The 22,553-nt window shown below is 49.3% G+C and overlaps 1 protein-coding gene across 5 annotated transcripts in view; it reads right to left on the bottom strand.

The window, feature by feature from the left end:
• CSPP1 (centrosome and spindle pole associated protein 1) overlaps positions 1–22,553 on the bottom strand; it is a 147,928-nt gene that overhangs the window by 17,429 nt on the left and 107,946 nt on the right. For all 5 annotated transcript variants that reach the window (XM_069731439.1, XM_069731434.1, XM_069731436.1 and 2 more), the window contains 6 exons: positions 16,000–16,149; positions 4,614–4,769; positions 3,525–3,629; positions 3,249–3,315; positions 2,443–2,569; positions 1,997–2,139 (listed from right to left, as the gene is read on the bottom strand). In XM_069731439.1, the coding sequence (XP_069587540.1) occupies positions 1,997–2,139; positions 2,443–2,569; positions 3,249–3,315; positions 3,525–3,629; positions 4,614–4,769; positions 16,000–16,149 (748 nt within the window). The remainder of the gene's footprint in view (positions 1–1,996; positions 2,140–2,442; positions 2,570–3,248; positions 3,316–3,524; positions 3,630–4,613; positions 4,770–15,999; positions 16,150–22,553) is intronic.

The following is a 22,553-nucleotide window of genomic DNA, read 5'->3' as shown; positions in this document are numbered from 1 at the left end:
GAAGCCAAGGAAAAGGATATTTCTGCGAGAGCACTAGGAGTAAGGAGAGGAGCTTGTGCTACTTTGTCTCTGGTTAGGACAGAGAAGAAACCTCCTCCCAATGCTTTTACTGCATTTTGCCACCAAGCAAAACTATGTCTTCCTTTCCAATACCCAAGCCAAAGCATGGGCTGAGATTCATCAAAGCTAGGGCAACAGAATTCTGAAGTAACTCACTGTGAGAAGTTGGAAAATGTTTGCGCAATGTGCAGTTTTACAAAAATGTTGCGACTTTTGCCAGTTTCAAGCCAATATAACCCAGCTCCGTCAAAATGGCTGTTGGGCACAACACCACAGATCATCTAACGTATGACGAGCTGCCACGTTCCTTATGCCAGAAATCTTACTCAGTCCTTGACTGGAGTAAGATTTGTAGAGAAGCACAGAGGCGCTCTCCACTTGTCAGACATTCCTGGTTCATTAAGAGACATGTGCCTCTGACTCCAACACTCCTACGTACCAAGATGGGCGCGAACATCACTGGTTTTGACATTTCAGGACCATATAGAAAATATAACTTTATAGATGTTTTATTCAGAATCTTGCAATAGCTTCTGTGAAGTGATGAAAGCCAGTGTGGGAGATGGGCTCAGCTTAATGTGACAGAATCCAAGCCTAAGTATGGTATTCCCATCTCACACACTTATGGCATATCCACAGAATAGGAAGGTGCTGCCAATGAGACTAGTCTCCACCTCGAGAACAGGGTCTCGTCATGTGCTGACAGTGGAGAGGAGGTGGTAATCTGGTGTGAATGAATAGAGCTCACTGCATTAGAGCAAGTCAGGACTCCGGTCTCTACATAAATGCAGGCTCCTTTGGTGGGACCTGCATCTACCATACATGTGCTGAGGCTATAAATGTACATTACCAGAATACCCCATTTGAGACACTTTTTCCGACTCGCTCAACAGTGGAAGTGAGCATGGTCTAGTGGGAAAAGTGGCGAGGTCCAAAGTGTGACACAAATTAATCAAACAACATGAGGTTCTGTGACTTTAATATATTGATCAATACACTGTGCAATATAGAACTCAACCTATCTTAAAGGGAATCTGTCATCAGGATTTCACCTCCCCCAGCACTATTTATATGTGCATATAGGCCTTTCATAGACAAATCCAGCAATACCTTTACATGGCTGGTCCGCTCCTCCATTACTGAGAAATCAGAGTTTGCATCACTATACAAATGAGGCTGAAGGGCCTTTGGCATGTGGAGGTTCTTCCTAAGCCTCTGTCACTCCAGCTCTATTCCCTGTCCAACGCCGCCTCCTCCTGCTTGACTGACAGCTCCTTTGCTTGAAGTAACACAGACAATGACCTGTCAGTTAAGAAGGAGGAGGTGATGCTGGCCGGGAATAGGGTCAGAATGACACAGGCTTGGGACGCGCACTTCAGCATCATTTACATATAGACTCTAGGCAAAAGTATTGCTGGACTTGTCTTTGAAATAGTTACATGCATATATAAAAAGTTTGAGGGGTGAAATTCTGCTGAAAGATTCTCTATAAAATAACTATATGAATAGCTTGTTTCAATAGAGCTGTCTATAAGCTTTTTATGCAAAATACAAGACTATGAGACCAATTAATCAAAACTTCTTAAGCCACAAAAGTGATGTCAACGCCTTGAAAAGTTGCAGTTTTTTGTACAATCCTTTGCTGTGCAAAAAAAAGTACGACTTTTGGTGTTTTCGTGACACTTTGGATCAGCTCTGCTGAAATGGGAGGACTCAGGCCATGCTCACCCAGCCAATTGAATGAATCTGCGGAGGGCTTCTATGCCAGAAATGCTACTCCATTCCCTCTGGCGCAGTGCATGGAGGCGCACACCACTCAGTAGAGGCACTGAATTCACTAAGAACTGTATGGATTTGGTGCCATGTATTGCACTACGTCACTCTTGATGAATGCCTGTGGTTGAAAGTATATCTGTTGTCTTGACTATGAACGTACCCCTATATTTTAGGTTATTGAAGTCTCTGATATTCTGCATGTTCACATTCTCTGGACCCTTTAAAGACGGCCTCCGTACAGTAGCTTGCAGCTTCAGTCTGGCCAGATCAAAGACATCTGTTGAGGTCTTCTCCTTTCTTCTTCTAAAGTACAAAATTAATATAGTGTGAAACCATATCATGGTATTTAACACAGTGAAAGACCAGAGGACTGAATTATAGGTGCAGAATGCTGGAAACATGAGAAGTACGCTTGCACCAAACAGCTGTTCTTTAATCCTACCTCCTTAAAGCACAGTAAGGCCTTATCACAGAAGATATTTCTATGGCCCATTCCCATCACATTAAATCAAATGGGTCATTCCACATATGAATCCATTAGCTGGATACTGATGTATACTTTCTTTATGCAGTGTAAATTAATGTAATCATTTTGGAGTACAGTACCCGCTCATGGAAGGTAATGACTCATTATCTTGCTCCGTGTCTTGTAGACGGCCCTCTAAGCGTCTCTGCTCACTTCGCAGTTGCTTCCTCAGTTCCGTCAGCTCGCTGATCACACTCTTCTTTTCATCTATTGGTAAAAGAAGCAAAAACCATACTAATATTAATGCTGATTCCCAGGGCCCACTCTCCTGCTACATGCAAATCACCAAAAGAGCCTTTGAGAAATTTAGAGAAAAAAAAATTACGATTCCCAGAATGTCCTAAAGGTGTGCCATTGTCAGGGCACAGTGGGAGTTATAGTTTCCCATGGAGGGGAAAGTGATAACAAGAATGATAAAAAATTAATTAAATTTAATTACCTAGAAGGAAAGGGCAGACATTATTCATTATTAGGTCTGAAGCCTGGTATTTGCCTTGTGCTAGGAGTCCCTTTAACTTAAAGGGCCTCTATCACCCCCTCCAGCCGTTATAAAGTAAAAGAGCCACCTTGTGCAGCAGTAATGCTGCATTCTAACAAGGTGGCTCTTTTAGTTTTTGGTGCAGTTATTGCCAAAATAAAGCGTTTTATAATTTATCACATGCAGTCTTGCAGACTGCGACTGTGCGGCCACCCACCTTGGGAATCCCAGCCCCGCAGTGTGTTATGCATTATGCACAGTGCGGGGCTGGGATTCCCAAGGTGGGTGGCTGCATTGGCCGCACAGGCGCAGTCTGCAAGACTGCATGTGAGGTCAGACGGCCAGAGCTCACTGCGCCTGCAATGATTCGTTTACAGATAATTACTTTTTACAATTTGCTATACATACCATAAGCTCTGAGCTGATTTCTTCTAGCGGGGACTGGTGGGGAACCGGTCCTGGAATGTGATTCACCCTGTATTATAAAACAGATAACACCGGACAGATATTAGTTCTCCATGATACAACACAGTCATCATCTGGGAGATGGTATCATATACAGGATTATAAAGGGATGAGCAGGTAAATGTATTCTGGACAATAAGCTCTGAACCACTAATTTAAGAAAACTGAAGCCACTCTGCTTTATGTGACTGATGCAGATTTGCGGTCTAGAAAACATACATGTGATTGGACAGAGGCGACGCTCTCTGCCGTCGGTGGCCTCTGCGTGCGGGATGAGAGTTTGTGCTGTAACGCTGGGATCACTGGGGACAGCTGCCTTGGAGGCTGTAACAGAAAATACAGTTAATTATGCAAGCATCTATCAGGCATAGAAATGCAGTGCTGATCACCAAACCAAATGGCTTTCATAGCACTCTGCATTAGTAATCAGATGGAAAGTGAAGGTATTATCCATTCATTTTTAATGAAGTGGAAGCCTGTAGAAGATACAAAATACTGCACATTCACCAATCCTGTCAAATGTTCATTCAGTAAAAACCTAAATAGTCTGAAAACGCACCTCATTTATCAAAGATTACAGCACCGGTTGGTTGGCTAATTTCGGTACAATTTAGGAGCATGTTGTCACACCCCAAGCGGGACCCGATGGCATCTAAAATGCTTTAATACAACAGTTCTTTTCAGCAGCATCAGAATCCTGAAGCACTGGACATGCTATGCCGTCAGCACACACATTATTCATGTATGTGCCGTATAGACTGCGCAGGGGTACGTGGGTACTATTACTTGTCATTAATGGAAGTTTACAGAATTACTTTCCAAATAAAGTCTGTAGCAGGATTAGAAAGAAGAAGCAGTTTTCTAATACTTTTATATTCACAACCTATCCCTAAGATAGGTCAGCAAATTAAGATTGTTGGAGCTCTGCGAATCTCTCATCTTCTAGGATCCCCGATGCGGCTTTTGATTAGCTGGGTTAGCGTGATGTCATCATTGCAGAATGATGAACAGATCATGTCATGCCAGCCCACCTAATCAAAGCTCCCAGAAGGTAGGAGATTCCCAGAGCTCCCAGCCAGTGACTACTGACCTGAGCTGATAGCAGCTCATCGCTGGGGCATACCAGGTTTCCAACTCTCACCGATCTTATATTGCTAATCTATCTTATGAATAGGTTCACAACATAAAAGTACTGGAAAACCCCTTTAACCAATTTATGTCATATGTCGTGTCCCTGACATCTTTCCCGGTAGATAATGGCCGATTTATTCAGTCATCATGTGCCTTTAACATTAAGTTTCCACTCACCCTCTCTTGTTCTTCATTTACATTGACTGCTCTATCCTGCTCATATAATCGCTTCATCTCTTCTTCATGTTTTGCTTCCTCTTCTTTCCTTTTCCTTTCTGCTTCTTTCCGTCTTTCATCAGCCAGACGAACCAGTTCTTCATTTTTTTGACGTTGCTAAAAATAATAATAAAGTAAAAAGATCCTTCACTTTGTGGCCTCCATTACAAAAACATCTGCTTTGCTGTGGAAATAAATATATGAATTATGCATTATTGCAGAGATTACACGTGGTTAGAATGTTGTGTATAGTCAGACAATACAGCTGAGACAATGCATTACCGTGACATATTACCATGTGGATCTTTTAGTACCCTTAGGGGACTTGAACCTGTGATCATTTAACTGCTTATACTATATACTGTAAGACCACAGTCCTGCAGTATATAGTGTAAATCTCGGCCGCCTTTGAAGCTGCCAAGAATGCTAGAGACAAATGCAGGCTAGTTAACATAGCCGGTATCTGCAAGGGTGGAGCGAGCTCAGCTCCTGAATTATCCCTGATTTCACGTACATGTAAGTGATATTTGCTAAGGGGTTACAGTGAATGTGTCATCAGAAAATGTCCTACTATATAAACCAGGATTTTTGGTTGCTTACCGTAAAATCTGTTTCTCAGAGCCTTCACTGGGGGACACCGAAACCATGGGTGTATGCTGCTGCCACTAGGAGGCTGACACTATGCAAATAAAAAAGTTAGCTCCTCCTCTGCAGTCTACACCCTACCGACAGGAAGTAGGATATTCAGTTAGTGAGAAAGCAGTAGGAGAAGCAACGTGTAAAAGAGAAAGAATAAAAATATAATAATAATAAACTTTATCTATATAGCGCCAACAAATTCCGCAGCGCTCCACAGATTAACAGTTTCAAACACTCAAAGAGTGTTCAAAGTACTCAAACGTAAACAGTATAACATAATAAACAGAGCTGTTCAACTTGGGAGGGTGCTGTGTCCCCCAATGAAGGCTCTGAGAAACAGATTTTACGGTAAGCAACGAAAAATCCTGTTTTCTCTATCGCCTTTCATTGGGGGACACAGGAACCATGGGATGTCCCAAAGCAATCCCTGGGGTGGGAAAAAACAGACTTCCATCAGGTCAGAGGACTCACCACTGCCGCCTACAGGATCCTTCTGCCCAGGCTGGTGTCCGCCGAAGCATAGGTATGCAAGTAGAGGAGCTGCGGAGACACCATCACGTGTTTCTCAACGCAGGCAGTGAATAGCCAGGCCTTTCCCCGGGAAGGAACAACCAAGGGAAGGGCAGCATCCAAGGAAAACATCCAATAAAGGAAAACCACCTATGCCAAGCATGGTATCCATCCACAGACAGCTGTTTCGGGGTTTTTGCCCCTCATCAGTGTGGAGTAGGAAACTGGCTATCAGGAGCAGTGCCTAGTAGAAAGTCTATAAAGGCACGGATGATTGTAAGAAAGTAGAGGAGCTGCGGAGACACCATCACGTGTTTCTCAACGCAGGCAGTGAATAGCCAGGCCTTTCCCCGGGAAGGAACAACCAAGGGAAGGGCAGCATCCAATAAAGGAAAACATCCAATAAAGGAAAACCACCATGTGGATGGATACCATGCTTGGCATAGGTGGTTTTCCTTTATTGGATGTTTTCCTTTATTGGATGCTGCCCTTCCCTTGGTTGTTCCTTCCAGGGAAAAGGCCTGCGTTGAGAAACACGTGATGGTGTCTCCACAGCTCCTCTACTTGCATTTGCATATTTGGGGGCAGTGTTCTGGATCACTGCGTTGAGAAACACGTGATGGTGTCTCCGCGGTGTTGGATGTTTTGGTCTCCACAAGGTCAATCATCCGTGCCTTTATGAAGCATAGGTATGGACCTTGTAAAGTTCAGCGAACGTGTGGATGGAAGACCAGGTTGCCACTTTGCAAAGCCGTAGGGCGAAAACCCTGTGCCCTGTGGCACAGGAAGGGCCGACTGCCCGGGTAGAGTGAGCCTTTATCTCAAGAGGGGGCACTCTGTTCTTGACCCGGTAAGCTTCCAAAATTGCCGTTCTGATCCAACGAGCAATAGTCGCCTTGGAAGCCGGCAGGCCTCTACGCGCACCATAAGGGATGGCGAAAAGAGAATCCATCTTTCGGAAAGCGGCCGTGCTAGCCAGGGAGATCCTCACTGCCCTGACGAGGTCCAGAGGATGAGTCGGAGCTGGACAAAAGGAAGAAAGAAGATGTCCTTGTTGAGATGGAAAGGTCACAACCACCTTGGGAAGGAAGGAAGGCGGAGGCCTGGGACCACCTTGTCCTGGTGGAAAATCAAGAAAGGAGGTCGGCAAGAAATGGCCGCCAACTCGGAAACGCGGCGGATCGAAGTGATGGACACAAGAAAAGCCACCTTCCAAGATAGAACTGACAGGGAAAACTCCCTGAGAGGCTCAAAGGGGGAACCCCTAAGAACGTCCAGCACAAGCTTTAAATCCCATGAATCCACAGAGGCCCTGTACGGAGGGGACAGCGTGGGCTACTCCTTGAAGGAAGGTCTTAACCTGTGGCTGAGATGATAACGTCTTCTGAAAGGGAAGAAGAGCGCAGAAACCTGGCCCATAAGGGAACAAAGAGCGAAGCCCGAATCCATTCCTGCCTGAAGGAAAGCCAAAATGGAAGGCAGGGAAAAGGACATAGGTGAAAAGCGGTTGGACTCGTACCAACGAAAGTGAGCCTTCCAGGTACGATAGTAGATCTTGGAAGACAAAGGCTTCCTAGCCTGGATTATAGTATGATGTCCAAAGCCACGCCGTTAAACTGAGCGACCAATAATTCGGGTGGCAGATCGCACCCTGAGACAGCAGATCGGGTCTGTCTGGAAAGCTCCAGGGGGCGTCCTCGAGAAGATTGACGATCTCCGCAAAGAACTCCTGGGCCATTCCGGGGCGATCAGAATGACCGGCACCCCTTCCGCCTTGATCTTTTTCGACAGCTTGGAAAGCAAGGGAAGGGATGGGAACCGATAGGGGAGCACGAACTGCGACCAAGGAATGGCCAGAGCATCAACACCACTGCAAGAGGATCGCGGGACCTTGGGACGACCCGAGGGACCTTCCTGTTCAATCGGGACGCCGTGGGGTCCACTTCCGGAGTCCCCCATCAAGGAGCAATCCAATAGACCTCATGAAGTAAGGACCATTCCCCTGCCGTGAGGCCCTCGCGGCTGAGGAAGTCGGCGGCCTAAATGTCCACGCCAGGGACATGCACTGCGGATCTCACCAGGACCGTTGCCTCTGCCCAAAGGAGGATCCTGGAAACCTCGGCCGAGGCCAGAGAACTTGAGTCCACCCCTGGTGGTTGACATATGCCACTACTGTGGCATTGTCTGTCTGGATTAGAATTGGCAGGCTCCTGAGAATCCTTACCCAGTGAAGGAAAGACAGAAAGATGATCCGGAACTCGAGAACATTGATCGGCAGAGAGGACTCCTGCGCTGACCAACAACCCTGAAAAAAAAAAAAAAAACAGGTGACAAAGCCCCGCGCCTCAGTCGAGCAGGCTGGCGTCCGTCGTCACCACCTGCCAGAGAACTGGAAGGAAGGATCTGCTCTGGGATATGAGAAGTGACCTCGGACACCAGTCGAGGAACCGTTTGACCCGGGAGAAAACCGGATTGGACGATGCAGGGAGAAGACAGGCCTGTCCCCCTGTGATAGAATAGCCTGCTGAAGAAGTCTTGAATGAAATGGGCAAAGGGAAATCGCTTCTGATGTTGCAACCAACCTCCCCAGGACCTTCCTGGCCCATCGGAAAGGAGGGAAGCCGAGAACCCTGGAGCAAGCGAAGTTCCCGACAAAGGAGGGATATTTTGTCTTCGGGAAGGAAGACTCTGGTCCGACAAGTGTCAAAAAACATGTCTAGAAATACGAGGTGCTGAGAAAGAACAAGACGGGACTTCTTCCTGTTGACGAGCCACCCGCAACGGCTAGAGTGTCGGGGAATATGGATAGACTTTTGGGAGCCTGAAACCGAAATTTCTGAGCTTCCATGGAAGTGATTACTGAACGAGGGAATTTCATCCTGAAGTGTCTCAGACGAAACTTCTTGTTCAGCAATTTGAGATCCAGACTGGGACGAACCTTGTGGTCCTTTTTCGGTACAAAGAGATTCTAAGAGAAGCCTGTGAACCGTTCCTCTTCTGGGACGGGAACGATTACCCCGGATTTAAGGAGGGAAACAATGGCTGTAAAGAAACCCGGGACTAGAGCGGGGTCTCTTGGAGGTTGGGATTAGAAGAAAACGATCCCGGGGCCGTGAAATGAATCTATTTTGTATCCAGAGGATACAAGTTCCCTGACCCATGCGTCCTCTACTGATGAGACCCAGAGGTCCCTGAGGAAGAGGAGATGGCTGCCCAGCCTGGGAAACGGGCTGGGGTCTAGTCGTGAGTCATGCCTAGGTGGAACTTCCAGTCCTAGACCTGGAGAATCCACCTTAGGAGTAGCGGGAACACCAGGAAGGAGTGAGTCCGAAGAATACCTTCTTCTCTTAACATGCCTGTGGCCTCTGCAGTTGCGAAGAGGAATCTGATGCCGCAAAACGACGAAAAAGGCCGAAAGGACCGAAGTTGCCACCTAAGGGGAAGTAGGTGAGGTCTGGAAAAGGGAACTGGTGCCGCCAGTGGCGTCCTTAATAATTTGGTCCAGCTTGGAACCGAAAAGACGTGATCCTTGAAAAGGCAGGCTCGTAAGGGACTTCTTTGATGACTCTTGAGCCAAACAGTGCGACGGCTGGCAACAACATTACTGGGCGCCTGAGCGGCAGAAGACGCGTCCAGGGAACAAATTATTCCCCGGCGTGAGTAATCTGGGTGGCAAGTTCCGCCAGCCGGTCTGGTGGAGCTCCGACTTGAATGCCCCAACGGAGTTGTTTAGCCCCTTCGGATACAGACTTCGAAAACCCAAGTGGAAGCGAAAGCCGGGCATAGGGATGATGCGGCAGCTTCAAAAGCCGACTGCACGAAGGATTCCATGATCTTATCGATGGAATCTTTCAGAACCGCCCCACCGGACAGCGTGAGGATTGTGTTGGTGGCAAGTCTAGCAGCCGGCGGATCCACAGAGGGAGAGGTCGTTCTCTATCACCTCTCATTCCGGTTGGCGATGAGATCCGGAGGAAAGAGATATGAAACTCCAAGACGCTTGCCTCTTTGAAAATGTTTGGTCGAATTCTCTCTCTCTCTCGCCAGAAGCTCCTCGAATTCAGGATGAGGAGCGAATACCTTGAGAGGAAGTTTAAACCGTCTAAACGAAACCGCCTGATCTGCGGGTTCCGTAGAGGAATCTTTGATGCCACAAGTCTGATTGGTCGCTCCAATGAGGCTTTGAACCATATCCCTCATGTTAGCGATTTGGTTCGAATCCGGCCCCAAATTATCCTCCGAAGGTGCATCAGAGAAAGCCTCGTCTGACTCCGGGGAAAAGGACCAGGGGGAAGTCGACCACAGAGAAGGACCGTGGGGCGAGATGGACTGAGAAGAGAACTCAGACCGGCGTTCCTGTCTGGATCTTTCGCGGCCTGTATTGGAAGTCTCGGACGGAGCTTCTTGCGACCCGCTGGCTACTAAGGAAGTCTGCAGGGGCAACTGATCGAGCACAGACACAAGGGTCTGGGACACCCGTGTGAGCTCCGCTACTGATAGAGACAGAGCGGAGGCCCAGCCTGGGGTGGGGACTTCGCTCTGAGGCGGAGCAGCAGGGGGGTCCTGGGCGGTGAGCATAATGTGGGTTGCTGCAGGCCTGCCTGAGGGAAGCTTGCGGTTATAAGACGAACACGCAAAGTGTTTCACTAATGCACAGGGAGTAGGGATAAAGTAGGAAGCCGGGAGTGACCTCCCTTAAAATTAGACCGAACGGGCCCCTGAGGAAAATGTCAGAAGGTTAGGGGACAGGGGGGCAGGGGAGAGTGTCAGTCTGCAGTGCAGGGCTACTCACGGCAGACGCTGCAGTTTCCAGATGGAAGGGTGCACGGCTTGGAAGATGCTCCTCAGGAACGATAGCCCCTAGGATAACAGGAAGTCACATCTGGGGCACTCTTTTGTCTGAAACTTGCTGCCTACGAGGACGCCGGAAATTCACGGTCATAAGCTGCGAAGAAAACGTTCCTGGCGCCAAACTGCAGCTGCACGGGGAGTGGTGGGTGGGGCTAACCACCAGGCCAGGAGCACCAAGATGGCGCCGGTGGGCGGAGCTCACCGATGATTGTCGGGCGGGAGAAAAGCCCGCCCGAGGGAAAGAAAGTGGGAGGAGTCCCGGCGCCGGAAGTAGGCCCCGGTAGAAGCCGGGAAGGGCAGCGGTAGTGGGAGAAGCGCGGACGCCGGGGAAAAAGTGGCACGGCCGCCCGCAAGGCCGCTGTGCCAAAAAGGCACAGTGCGGCCGGAGGAAAGAGCGGCAGCTGTGCCGTGTCAGAAAGGGATAGTGCGGCTGCAGGAGGAAAGCGGCGTGGCTACCTGTAAGGCCACCGCGCCGGAGAACAGCGCGGCCGCCGAAGGAAGCAGCGCGGCCGCCACGCGAACGGAGCGACAACCCCCACACCACGTGTCCCAGGGAGCCGATACACAATGGAAGGGGAAAACGCCGACCAGGCCAAGACAGCCTGGAAAAAAAATCCCAAGGGACCTCCAAACGACCACCCCGGAACTGAGGAGGGACCTAGAGGCACTTTGAGGGTAGGAATACTCACCTAAAACATCCCACGCCGTCCTTACTAACCTCAATCCGGGGAAAATATCAGACGTCCAGGGAGATGATAGACGTCCTCGTCTCCTCCAACCGATGATTGGGTGGGGGACGGATGCAGGATCGGACCGTGGGCAGCACGGTGGCGCAGTGGTTAGCACAGCAGCCTTGCAGCGCTGGAGTCCTGGGTTCTAATCCCACCTTGGACAACATCTGCAAAGAGTTTGTATGTTCTCTCCGTGTTTGCGTGGGTTTCCTCCGGGTACTCCGGTTTCCTCCCACATTCCAAAGACATACTGATAGGGAATATAGATTGTGAGCCCCATCGGGGACAGCGATGATAATGTGTGCAAACTATAAAGCGCTGCGTAATATGTTAGCGCTATATAAAAATAAAGATTATTTATTTATTTATTTATTTACCTCTAAGCACGCTTGTGTGCTAGCATCTTGGTCCTGCTGTGGGATCTATGAGGATACGGGGTGGCAGTACACGCCGTACTCATAGTCCGTATTGTGGGATTACAGGTGTGACTGTTCACCCTGTATCCCTCCGGAAAACCTGAAAGAAAACAACGCACATTGAGGTAGATAAGGGTCTAATGAAAGACCCGTGTCCACCTCCTACTGACACTAAGCTAAACTGAAGTGTATAATGCCAGTCGGTGGGGTGTACACTGCAGAGGAGGAGCTAACTTTTTTATTTGCATAGTGTCAGCCTCCTAGTGGCAGCAGCATACACCCATGGTTCCTGTGTTCCATAGCGATAGAGAAATAAGGTTATCATGTTACATTTATTTTTAAATATTTTTCTAATGTTTTGTTCTATGTTTCACATCAAAATCTGTATTAAACAAAACACTGGACGCTGGGGGCCAGTGTAAGGCTGTGTTGCGTTTTTTTTCGCTATAAAAACGCATAAAAAACGCATAAATTATGCATCCCATCATTTAGAACGCATTCTGCAATTTTTGTGCACATGATGAGTTTTTTTCCGCGAAAAAACGCATCGCGGTAAAAAACACAGCATGTTCATCAATTTTGGGGATATTTTGCGTTTTCCCCGCTTATTAATGCATTGGGAAGCTCCGGAAAGAAACGCGTCAAAAACATGCAAAAAAAACTGCGTCAAACCGCGCAAAAAACGCGAAGAAAAAGCATGCGGATTTCTTGCAGAAAATGTCCAGTTTTGCTCAGGAAATTTCTGCAAGAAATCCTGAACGTGTGCACATAGCCTAACTCATACTTCCTGTCCTTCCAATCAACAAATAGATTAGCAGCAATAGATTGAGACGGGCGGTAGAGCGCGCGAGAGACGGGCGGTAGAGCGCGCGAGAGACGGGCGGTAGAGCGCGCGAGAGACGGGCGGTAGAGCGCGCGAGAGACGGGCGGTAGAGCGCGCGAGAGACGGGCGGTAGAGCGCGCGAGAGACGGGAGGTAGAGCGCGCGAGAGACGGGAGGTAGAGCGCGCGAGAGACGGGAGGTAGAGCGCGCGAGAGACGGGAGGTAGAGCGCGCGAGAGACGGGAGGTAGAGAGCGCGAGAGACGGGAGGTAGAGCGCGAGAGAGACGGGGAAGGTAGAGCGCGCGAGAGACGGGGAAGGTAGAGCGCGCGAGAGACGGGGGAGGTAGAGCGCGCGAGAGACGGGGGAGGTAGAGCGCGCGAGAGACGGGGGAGGTAGAGCGCGCGAGAGACGGGGGAGGTAGAGCGCGCGAGAGACGGGGGAGGAAGAGCGCGCGAGAGACGGGGGAGGTAGAGCGCGCGAGAGACGGGAGGTAGAGCGCGTGAGAGACGGGAGGTAGAGCCAGCGAGAGACGGGAGGTAGAGCCAGCGAGAGATGGGAGGTAGAGCCAGCGAGAGACGGGAGGTAGAGCCAGCGAGAGACGGGAGGTAGAGCGCGAGAGAGACGAAAGGTAGAGCGCGCGAGAGACGGGAGGTAGAGCGCGCGAGAGACGGGAGGTAGAGCGTGCGAGAAACGGGAGGTAGAGCGCCCGAGACGGGCGGTAGAGGGCACGAGAGATGGGCGGTAGAGCGCGAGAGAGACGGGCGGTAGAGCGCCCGAGAGACGGGAGGTAGAGCGCCCAAGAGACGGGAGGTAGAGAGCGCGAGAGATGGAAGGTAGAACGTGCGAGAGACGGGAGGTAGAACGAGCGAGAGACGGGAGGTAGAACGAGCGAGAGACGGGAGGTAGAGCGAGCGAGAGACGGGAGGTAGAGCGCGCGAGACGGGAGGTAGAGCAGAATATGTATAGTAGTATATAGCACAGGACACGCAGTATATAGCACAGCCCACATAGTATACAACACAGCCCACATAGTATATAGCACAGCCCACGTAGTATATAGCACAGCCCATGCAGTATATAACACAGGCCACGTAGTATATCGCACAGAGACATAGTACATAACACGGCCCATGTAGTATATAACACATGCCACGTAGTATATAGCACAGAGACGTAGTATATAGCACCACCCATGTAGTATATTGCACAGCCACGTAGTATATTGCACAGCCACGTAGTATATAGCACAGCCCACGTAGTATATAACACAGCCCACGTAGTATATAACAGCCCACGCAGTATGTAACACAGCCCACGCAGTATATAACACAGCCCAAGCAATATATAACACAGCCCACGTAGTATATTGCACAGCCACGAAGGATATAGCACAGCCACGTAGGATATAGCACAGCCCACGTAGTATATAGCACAGCAAGGTAGTATATAACACAGCCCACGTAGTATAAAACACAGCCCACGTAGTATAAAACACAGCCCACGCAGTATATAACACAGCCCACATAGTTTATAGCAATGTGGGCACCATATCCCTGTTAAAAAAAGATTTAAAATAAAAAAGAGTTATATACTCACCTTCTGGCGGCCCCCGGATCCAGCCCTGGCCTTTAGCGATGCTCGTTGCGACGCTCCGTTCCCAGTAATGCATTGCGGCAATAACACATGATGATGTAGCGGTCTCGCAAGACCGCTACGTCATTTCCACTCATTATCTCAACGCATTCTTGGGGCTGGAGCGTCGCGAGGAGCGGGAAAGGCGCCAGAAGGTGAGAATATAATGATTATTTTTTATTATTATTTTTAACATTAGATCTTTTTACTCTTGATGCTGCATAGGCAGCATCAATAGTAAAAGTTGGTCACACAGGCTTAATAGCATTGTTAAGGGACTGCGTTACACCGCGTTATGCCGCGGTGTAACGCAGTCTGTTTAACGGACTGCTAAACCGCTATGGGGGCACTGACTGGAGGGCAGTATGGAGGGGGCACTGACTGAAGGGGAGTAGGGAAGGGGAATTTGCGGCCGGACTATGCCTGTCGCTGATTGGTCGTGGCCAGACGGCCGCGACCAATCAGCGACGCGGGATTTCCATGACAGACAAACGGAAGTGACCCTTAGGCTTCTTTCACACTAGCATCGGGCTCGGCCCGTCGCAGTGCGTCGGGCCAAGGTTACCAACGCTAGCGTTGTAAGCGCCGCACAACGGGTGCAGCGGATGCAGATTTTCATCGCATCCGCTGCCCCATTGTGAGGTGCGGGGAGGCGGGGGAGGAGTTCCGGCCGCGCATGCACGGTCGGAAAAAGCGGTCCGTTGGCAGCAAAAAACGTTACATGTAGAGTTTTTTGCTCCCGACGGTCCGCCAAAGCACGACGCATCCGTCGCACGACGGATGCGACGTGTGGCAATTCGTCGCAATGCGTCGTCAATACAAGTCTATGGGGAAAAAACGCATCCTGCAAGCACTTTTGCAGGATGCATTTTTTCTGCAAAACGACGCATTGTGACGGATTGCAGTTAACGCTAGTGTGAAAGTAGCCTTAGACGATTATATAGATAAATTTAACAGTGCAGCAGCAGCACACTGTGTATGTTAAGATGTATGCAAACACTGGATATTTGAAAGGCATCACTGCTATATAGACTATACTTATAAAATTGAGGTGCTTAGTGTACAACTCTTGTGTGCCCCCAAGATAGGTCAAGACAGACACATTAAATTAAACTAATTCAGTCTTAGGCTGTTGTCAATTAGCATTGAACACTAGCTTTATATTTGCAGGCTTTTGGCCTGGGAATGGGATGTCTGATAGAATTGGCTGGAGTCACAGCAGAGATAGGTCACCTTTTTGTGGCTGGTGGGCAACAAGAATTGGCCAAATTGTGTGCCAAGTACTTTCATTTATAGCAGTAATGCAGTTCAAATGTCACATATTTAATGTTTGTATAGATCTAGAGTATACCATGTGCTGCTGTATTCTTCTAGTATGAATGTAGTACAGATAGATAGAGACAGATGATAGATAGATAGAGATAGATAGATAGATAGATCTATAGATAGATGGATAGATAGATGATAGATAGAGATAGATAGATAGATAGATAGATAGATAGATAGATAGATAGATAGATAGATAGATAGATAGATAGATAGATAGATAGATAGATAGTGCTGTGGGAGGAGTCTCCTTAAATCTCCTTAAGGTAAACACGCTGGAGAAATTTGAGAAACATGGAAATTCCGTTAGTAGTATATTGCAGCCAGTCGGATTACAGCTCTCAGATTAGGCAATAAAACCAGTTATTAGTTACTAACATCAACAATTTGAACTAACGCTTAATATCAGTTTCTATTACCTCTTCTTCCTTCATTTTCTTCTTGCTTTGTTCTTCTTCAAATTCTCGTTGAATCTTGGCCCTCTGTTCAACTAGAAGCTTTTCTTCTCTTTCTTCTTCAAGACGAATTCGTTCTCGCTCTTCCTCTTCTTTTCGTCTCTTTTCTTCAATCTGTTTTGGAGACAAGTCGTATTCACTATCATTATTTTTTATTTTTATAGCGCCATTTATTTCATGACGCTTTAAATGTGAAAATAGGGATTTTTATGTGCTCACCTTAAAATCCTTTTCTCCGAGCCACTCATGGGGGGACACAGACCGTGGGTGTATGTTGCTGTCACTAGGAGGCTGACACTAAGTGATACAAAGAAAGTCAGCTCCTCCCCTGCAGTATACACACTCCTGCTGGCTCTCAGCTCCTCCCCTGCAGTATACACCCTCCTGCTGGCTCTCAGCTAACCAGTTCAGGGCAAAAGCAGTAGGAGATCAATAGCAACATATGAGCATATAGCATGTCACATTGTATATATGAGAGTATAGCATGTCAAATTATAAAACAAGCACAAGCTAATAATAGGGTGGCAGCTGTGTCCCCCAATGATTGGCTCGGAGAAAAGGATTTTACGTTGAGTACACAAAAATCCCTATTTCTGCTACGCCTCACTGGGGGACACAGACCGTGGGACGTCCCAAAGCAGTCCCTGGGTGGGGGGCAACAATACATCAGGCCCTGTGTAACTGCTACTTACAAGTGCGACATCGCGGCCTGCAGAGTCCGCCTGCCCAGACTCACATCTGTGGAAATCTGGGAATTATAGTGCTTTAGGAATGCATGCAGACTGGACGAACCCGCAAGCTTGCAGTCGTGCCGACGCCTGGTGCCTAGAATCCGAGAAACCTCGATAGACAGGGAGATAGGCTGACATCTAACACGGTGGATTCCTGGATGGTGTAACAAATCCACCAAGCTAACATGGCCGATGAAACGGTTAAACCTTTCCTGTAACCATCAGGAAGCAGTCCTCTTACAGTGAGGTAGCCCAAATAAGGTGTCCAACCTTCGGAAGGATGCCGTCCTCAAGACGTACCTACTTAGAGCACTCACCACGTCCAGAATATGGCGAACCCATTCCGTTATGTGGACTGGTGCCGAAAGAGATGAGGGAAGAATGATGCCCTCATAACTTTGGGAATACAATACCACCTTGGTAACAAGAGATGGGGATTGCCTGTAGACAACCTTGCCTTGATGGTAATAAGGGAAAAAAATCTGAAAGAACAGAGCGGCTAGCTTCGAAGACTCGTCAGGATGAGGAGATCGCAGAGAAAAAAGGGGACCTTCCCTGATAGCAAAGTCTGTCCGGATCAAAAGGAGTCTACTGTAAGACTCCCAGGATTATTAAGGTCCCAAAGATCTAACGGTATGCGATAGGGAAGAACCACAGGTGAAGACTCCCTGCGAGGAAGTCCATATTTGCAGTTTTGTTGCAATATGACGAAAAGGTACTAGTTCCGCAAACGAGAAAACCTGACATTGTCAGTGCGGATCTCCTAGGGGGCCCTTCCTGCTTCCGAAAAGATCTCAGAGGTAGTGGAAGAGGGGTTAAGGAAACTGGTACCATGGAAGAACCAGAGCATGCACTGCGATGGCTTTTGGACCTGGAGGCCGGACCATGAACTTAGGAGTACATTGGCGTTCAGTCTGGATGCTATCCGACCAACATCTGGAGTGCTCCAGAGAAGACAGGTCTGATGGAAGACTTCCGGGTGAAGTTCCCACTCACATGAGGCGGGACCCTGACGGCGTCCGCTGCCCAGAGTTCTACACCTGAGATGTGTAGTGCCGAGATCACCAAATGATAGATCGTGGCCCAACAGAGAATGTGAGGTACCTCGGCCATGACGTTTGACCGTGGGTACCTGCTAGATGATTGACGTATGGCACAAACGTGGCATTGTCCGATTGAATCAGACGGGGTGACCCGCCAGAAGGCAGTGGACCTGCTGTAGAACTAGCTGTACCGTTCAGATCCCCAGAACAATGATCAGGAGGAGAGGACTGGCATTGGTAGTTACTAATAACCGGGAGAAAGGATCTTCCCTTGATAAGGAAGGAGCTCAGAGATTTCCCTCTGAAAGCCTGATTGACCTGCAGAAAACGAGAGGAGTGAAGGAAACCACTTCCATTATCGTCACCAATTTTCATCAGAACACTCCTAGCAAATCGAATGGAATGAGGGGGATTAGTGAACAAGTGCGCGAGCTCCCTGTTGAAGGGCCACGGCCTTGTCTCAAGGGAGAATCACCAAACTTCTGGAAGATTCCAGGATCATCCTCAAAAAGGATATCTGCTGGGCTGGAAATGAGGAAAAACGTGTCTAAGTTTAGCTGCCAGCCCAGGAAAGAGAGGGTATCGCAAGAGATATAGACGACCAGATAGGGCAGGACGACCACGCCTCTAGGGTGCAAGAGGAACATGACAGCCCCATAACACTTGTGAACACTCTGGGTGCGGTAGCAAGGCCGAAGGACAAGGTCGTGATTTGAAAATGCTGTTTGCGAAAGGGAAAGCGAAGTAATTTTTGAAGAGGGGAAAACACAGGAACGTGAAGGTAAGCATCCCGAATGTCGGTGGATGCCAGAAACTCCACCTTTTTCCGTTGAAGTAATGGCTGAGCAGGGGAACTTCATCCGAAGAAGGGGGACCTTGTCAAGCTTGGTAGAAGTTTGAGGTTCAGGGTCGGTCTTACTTTTCGGTCCCCATTTTGGAACCAAGATCCCTTAGATCTAGACCGTCCTGGACAACTGATCCACTGCTGGTTGGGTCTATAGGAAATAAAAATAGTTAAGGTCTCTGACCAAGAGACCATTGCTCTAGCAACACATGCGGCGGCTAAGGGAGGGTAGAGCGCTGAACTGGAGGCCGCAAGACGGAACTAACTAGATTTGCTATCTGACAGTCGGTTGAATTTTTAATTGATGATTCATCGGGTAGGGATACTGGTAGGTATACCACAGGAGATTCTACCTGGTTAACATGCCAAGTGGCAGAATGCGCGGCTGCATGCAGAAGGAGGAAAAACCGTCTCTTACTATCGCCGCTCTCTTGACTGTGCGGAGTTAAAATGATGAACCCTCGATCCACCATCCTCTTAACAGTGGAAAGAGATTGTCCGCCTTCTTGCATCATCTGATAAATAGTGGAGATGCAGAGGGGGTGTTCGGATGCCAAAAAAGGGAGCCTCTCTACATCCACAATGTTAAGGTCCCTGGGTGGACAGGGCTGGTTGTCCGGCGTTAGGCCTGGCTGTAGAAGAGGATACATGGAGGCGAAACTCCATGTGCTCGTCTATTGCTGGTGTGGGGAGATCGTGTCCTTTAAAAGGACCCGTCACCCTTAAGAATCAGACCAGGCATGGCATCTCATGTCTTAGGTGAGAATACGTGGAGGGAACACCCCTCGTGTTTGCATATTGGCTGAAAAAGGATACCGCGCTTGCAGAGGTTTCTGTCCAGTGGATCGCTTATCCGGACGCTCCCTGTCCGGGTGAATGGCAGATGCTCTGCAAGTGACTTTAGTTTCCTCATGAGGGACACTGCGTAATCTAGAGTAGAACCGAAGTCCTTGTCAATCTACAGAGATTGGTTGATGATATCAATAGGGAAATCCATCCTTTTCTGAAGTTCTGGTGAGTCCAGAACCAAGGCAATATCCGATCCATATTCAGAGACTTGTTCTCAGCAAATCATTGGTGAGAGATCAGGAAATGAAACTTCCATTTTCTAGGTGCGTGTACGTTTCTAGGTGCCTGTACGTTTCTAGAAAACTAGTGGCCCCTGCTAGCCTGAAGGAAAGAGACCATCTATATTGGTCCTGCGAGCACTCTGAGCCACAGAGGGTTCGCGGAGGTATTCAATCTCTTGTCAGAGAATCCATGGGTTGCGACAGTGACGAAACCCACTCAGGGAACTAGGTACTCTGAGATAAGCTGGGATTGGCGGCGGAGGGCTCCTGAGCTCATTTAGGGTGACCGGCTTTGGACTGGTGATATGCCCTTAAGACCAGGGAATGCTGGTCATGTGCCTTTAAGACTGGTCATGTTAAGTACAGGGGGAAGATGCAGGGGAAGAGAGCTGTACTTCCTTACCCGGATGCAGAGTCGTTGTGCCCCTTTAATACAAAACCATAGCCCCTGTGTGTGTGTGTCGGCAGGGTGGACCAAGATGGCCACCGGGAGTTGCAGAGGTGGTAAAGTCTCGCAGAGAGCGAGAGGCGCCAATTTTGGGGGCGGAGCCACAGACGTGATGTGGGAGGAGCCACGTGACTTCCATGAATAGGCCCTAAATTTATGCAGCCGGCGTGAGCAATACCAGTGTTGCTGAGGGAAGTGATCGCTCCAGTGCCAGGGAAGAAGCGCCAGAAAAGGTGGGCGGAGCCGTCTTAGCGCGCCATAGTGCGGGCGCGGCTTCCGGGATGCAGCCTACACATTGGCCAAAGCCGGGGGCTAAATTTTTGCAGCCGGCCGGAGCGTTACCTCAGGGAGGTGGGCCACAGGGAAGCTGAGGCTGCCTGTCAGCATGTTAAATATCCCACTGCAGAGGCCACCGCTGATCCACTCAGCATCAGTGCACGTCCCAGCATGGAGCCGCCGCGATGACTGGGTTTCAGCGCTGAGGAAAGCGCGCGCACTCTACTGTTCTGCTGCAGGTCGGATATTGCAGCGTGGACGGTGCAGGGAGAGAGGGATAAACCTCAATCCATCATCCCTTTGTTAGGGAGGTGGAGAGGAACCGTCCGCCTCCTTGTGCCATCCGCTTTCACAGTGGTGGGACAGTGGGGGCTGCTCGGACGCCATAGAGAGGGGCCTCTGTACATCCACGGAGTTCAGCCCCCGGGTGGACAGGGCCAGTTGTCCGGCTGTAGGCCTGGCTCCAGGAGAGGATACATGGAGGTGACACTCCATGTGGTCGCCTGCTGCTGGTGTGGGGAGATCGGGACTGTGAAGGAACCGTCGCCCCTGAAGTGAGCTCAGGCATGGCTTCCCACGTCGCAGGAGAGGGTACGGGGAGGTATACTCGCCTGTTGATGATTCGGGGGAGATTGGAACCTTGAAAGGATCCGTCGCCCCCTTCACTCCGTTAATTAAAAAATAAAAATTTTACAGAAAAGTTAAAAATAAAATAAAAACGTTGGGGTCTGAACCAGACCCAAGTGCCTCCTACAGACACTAAGCAAGAACTGGTTAGCTGAGAGCCAGCAGGAGGGTGTATACTGCAGGGGAGGAGCTGAGAGCCAGCAGGAGGGTGTACTGCAGGGGAGGAGCTGAGAGCCAGCAGGAGGGTGTATACTGCAGGGGAGGAGATCACTTTCTTTGTATCACTTAGTGTCAGCCTCCTAGTGGCAGCAGCATACACCACGGGCTGTGTCCCCCAATGAGGCGAAGGAGAAAGTGGTATACATAATAAAAACGAATACAATAATCCTTAACAATAGAAGTCACAAATGGTACAGGAGGAGAGAGGACCCTGCCAGTGAGGGCTCACAATCTACAATGCGTGTATTATTAGTATTCGTTACCATGTTTTTACAATGTACCTTTTGAAAAACTAGATCTGTAAGGAGGGCATAACTGGGAGAAACCCTACATCAATCTCATGTAGAATCTGTGACAGCCCAGACTTTACATGGCCATAATAACGCCCCCTTGGTGCCCAAATTACTGTCAGAGTTCCCATGGTCTATAGCAGTTTTACTGAACTGTACTTACCATATATACTCGTGTATAAGCCGAGATTTTCAGCACATTTTTGTGTGCTGAAAATGCCCCCCTCGGCTTATACACAAGTCACAGTCCCAGAAAGTCGGTGGGGAAGGGGGAGAAGCAGCAGGAGCCAGCGGCTGTGATGTCATACTCTCCCTCCTCGTGCGGTCCTGCACGTCCCTGCATCTCAGTTGCCCGGCGCCGGCAGCTCTCCTCTCCTCTGCTCAGCGGTCACGTAGTACCATTCATTAAGGTAATGGGCAAGGAGCGCATATTCATTACCTTAATGAGCTTTACCACATGACAGCTGAGCAGAGGAGAGGAGAGCTGCCGGCACCGTACAAGGGAGATGCAGGGACGTGCAGGACCGCGTGAGGAGGGTGAGTATGACGGGGGAGGACGTGGAGCCATGCATAGAAGGGAGAGGATGCTGGGCCATACATAGAAGGGGGAGGACGCTGAGCCATGCATAAAAGCGGGGGGACGTGGAGCCATGCATAGAAAGGGGAGGACGTGGAGCCATGCATAGAAGGGGAAGGACGTGAAGCCATGCATAGAAGGGGGAGGACGTGAAGCCATGCATAGAAAGTGGAGGACGTGGAGCCATGCATAGAAGGGGGAGGACGAGGGAGGAGGTGGAGCCATGCATAGAAAGGGGTGGACGTGGAGCCATGCATAGAAGGGGGAGGACATGGAGCCATGCATAGAAAGGGGAGGACGAGGGAGGACGTGGAGCCATGCATAGAAAGGGGAGGACGAGGGAGGACGTGGAGCCATACATAGAAGGGGGAGGACGTGAAGCCATGCATAGAA

The sequence above is a fragment of the Ranitomeya imitator genome, chromosome 6 (genome assembly GCF_032444005.1).
Source record: "Ranitomeya imitator isolate aRanImi1 chromosome 6, aRanImi1.pri, whole genome shotgun sequence".
Classification (NCBI taxonomy): domain Eukaryota; kingdom Metazoa; phylum Chordata; class Amphibia; order Anura; family Dendrobatidae; genus Ranitomeya; species Ranitomeya imitator.
This window is presented reverse-complemented; position numbering and strand designations above follow the sequence as displayed.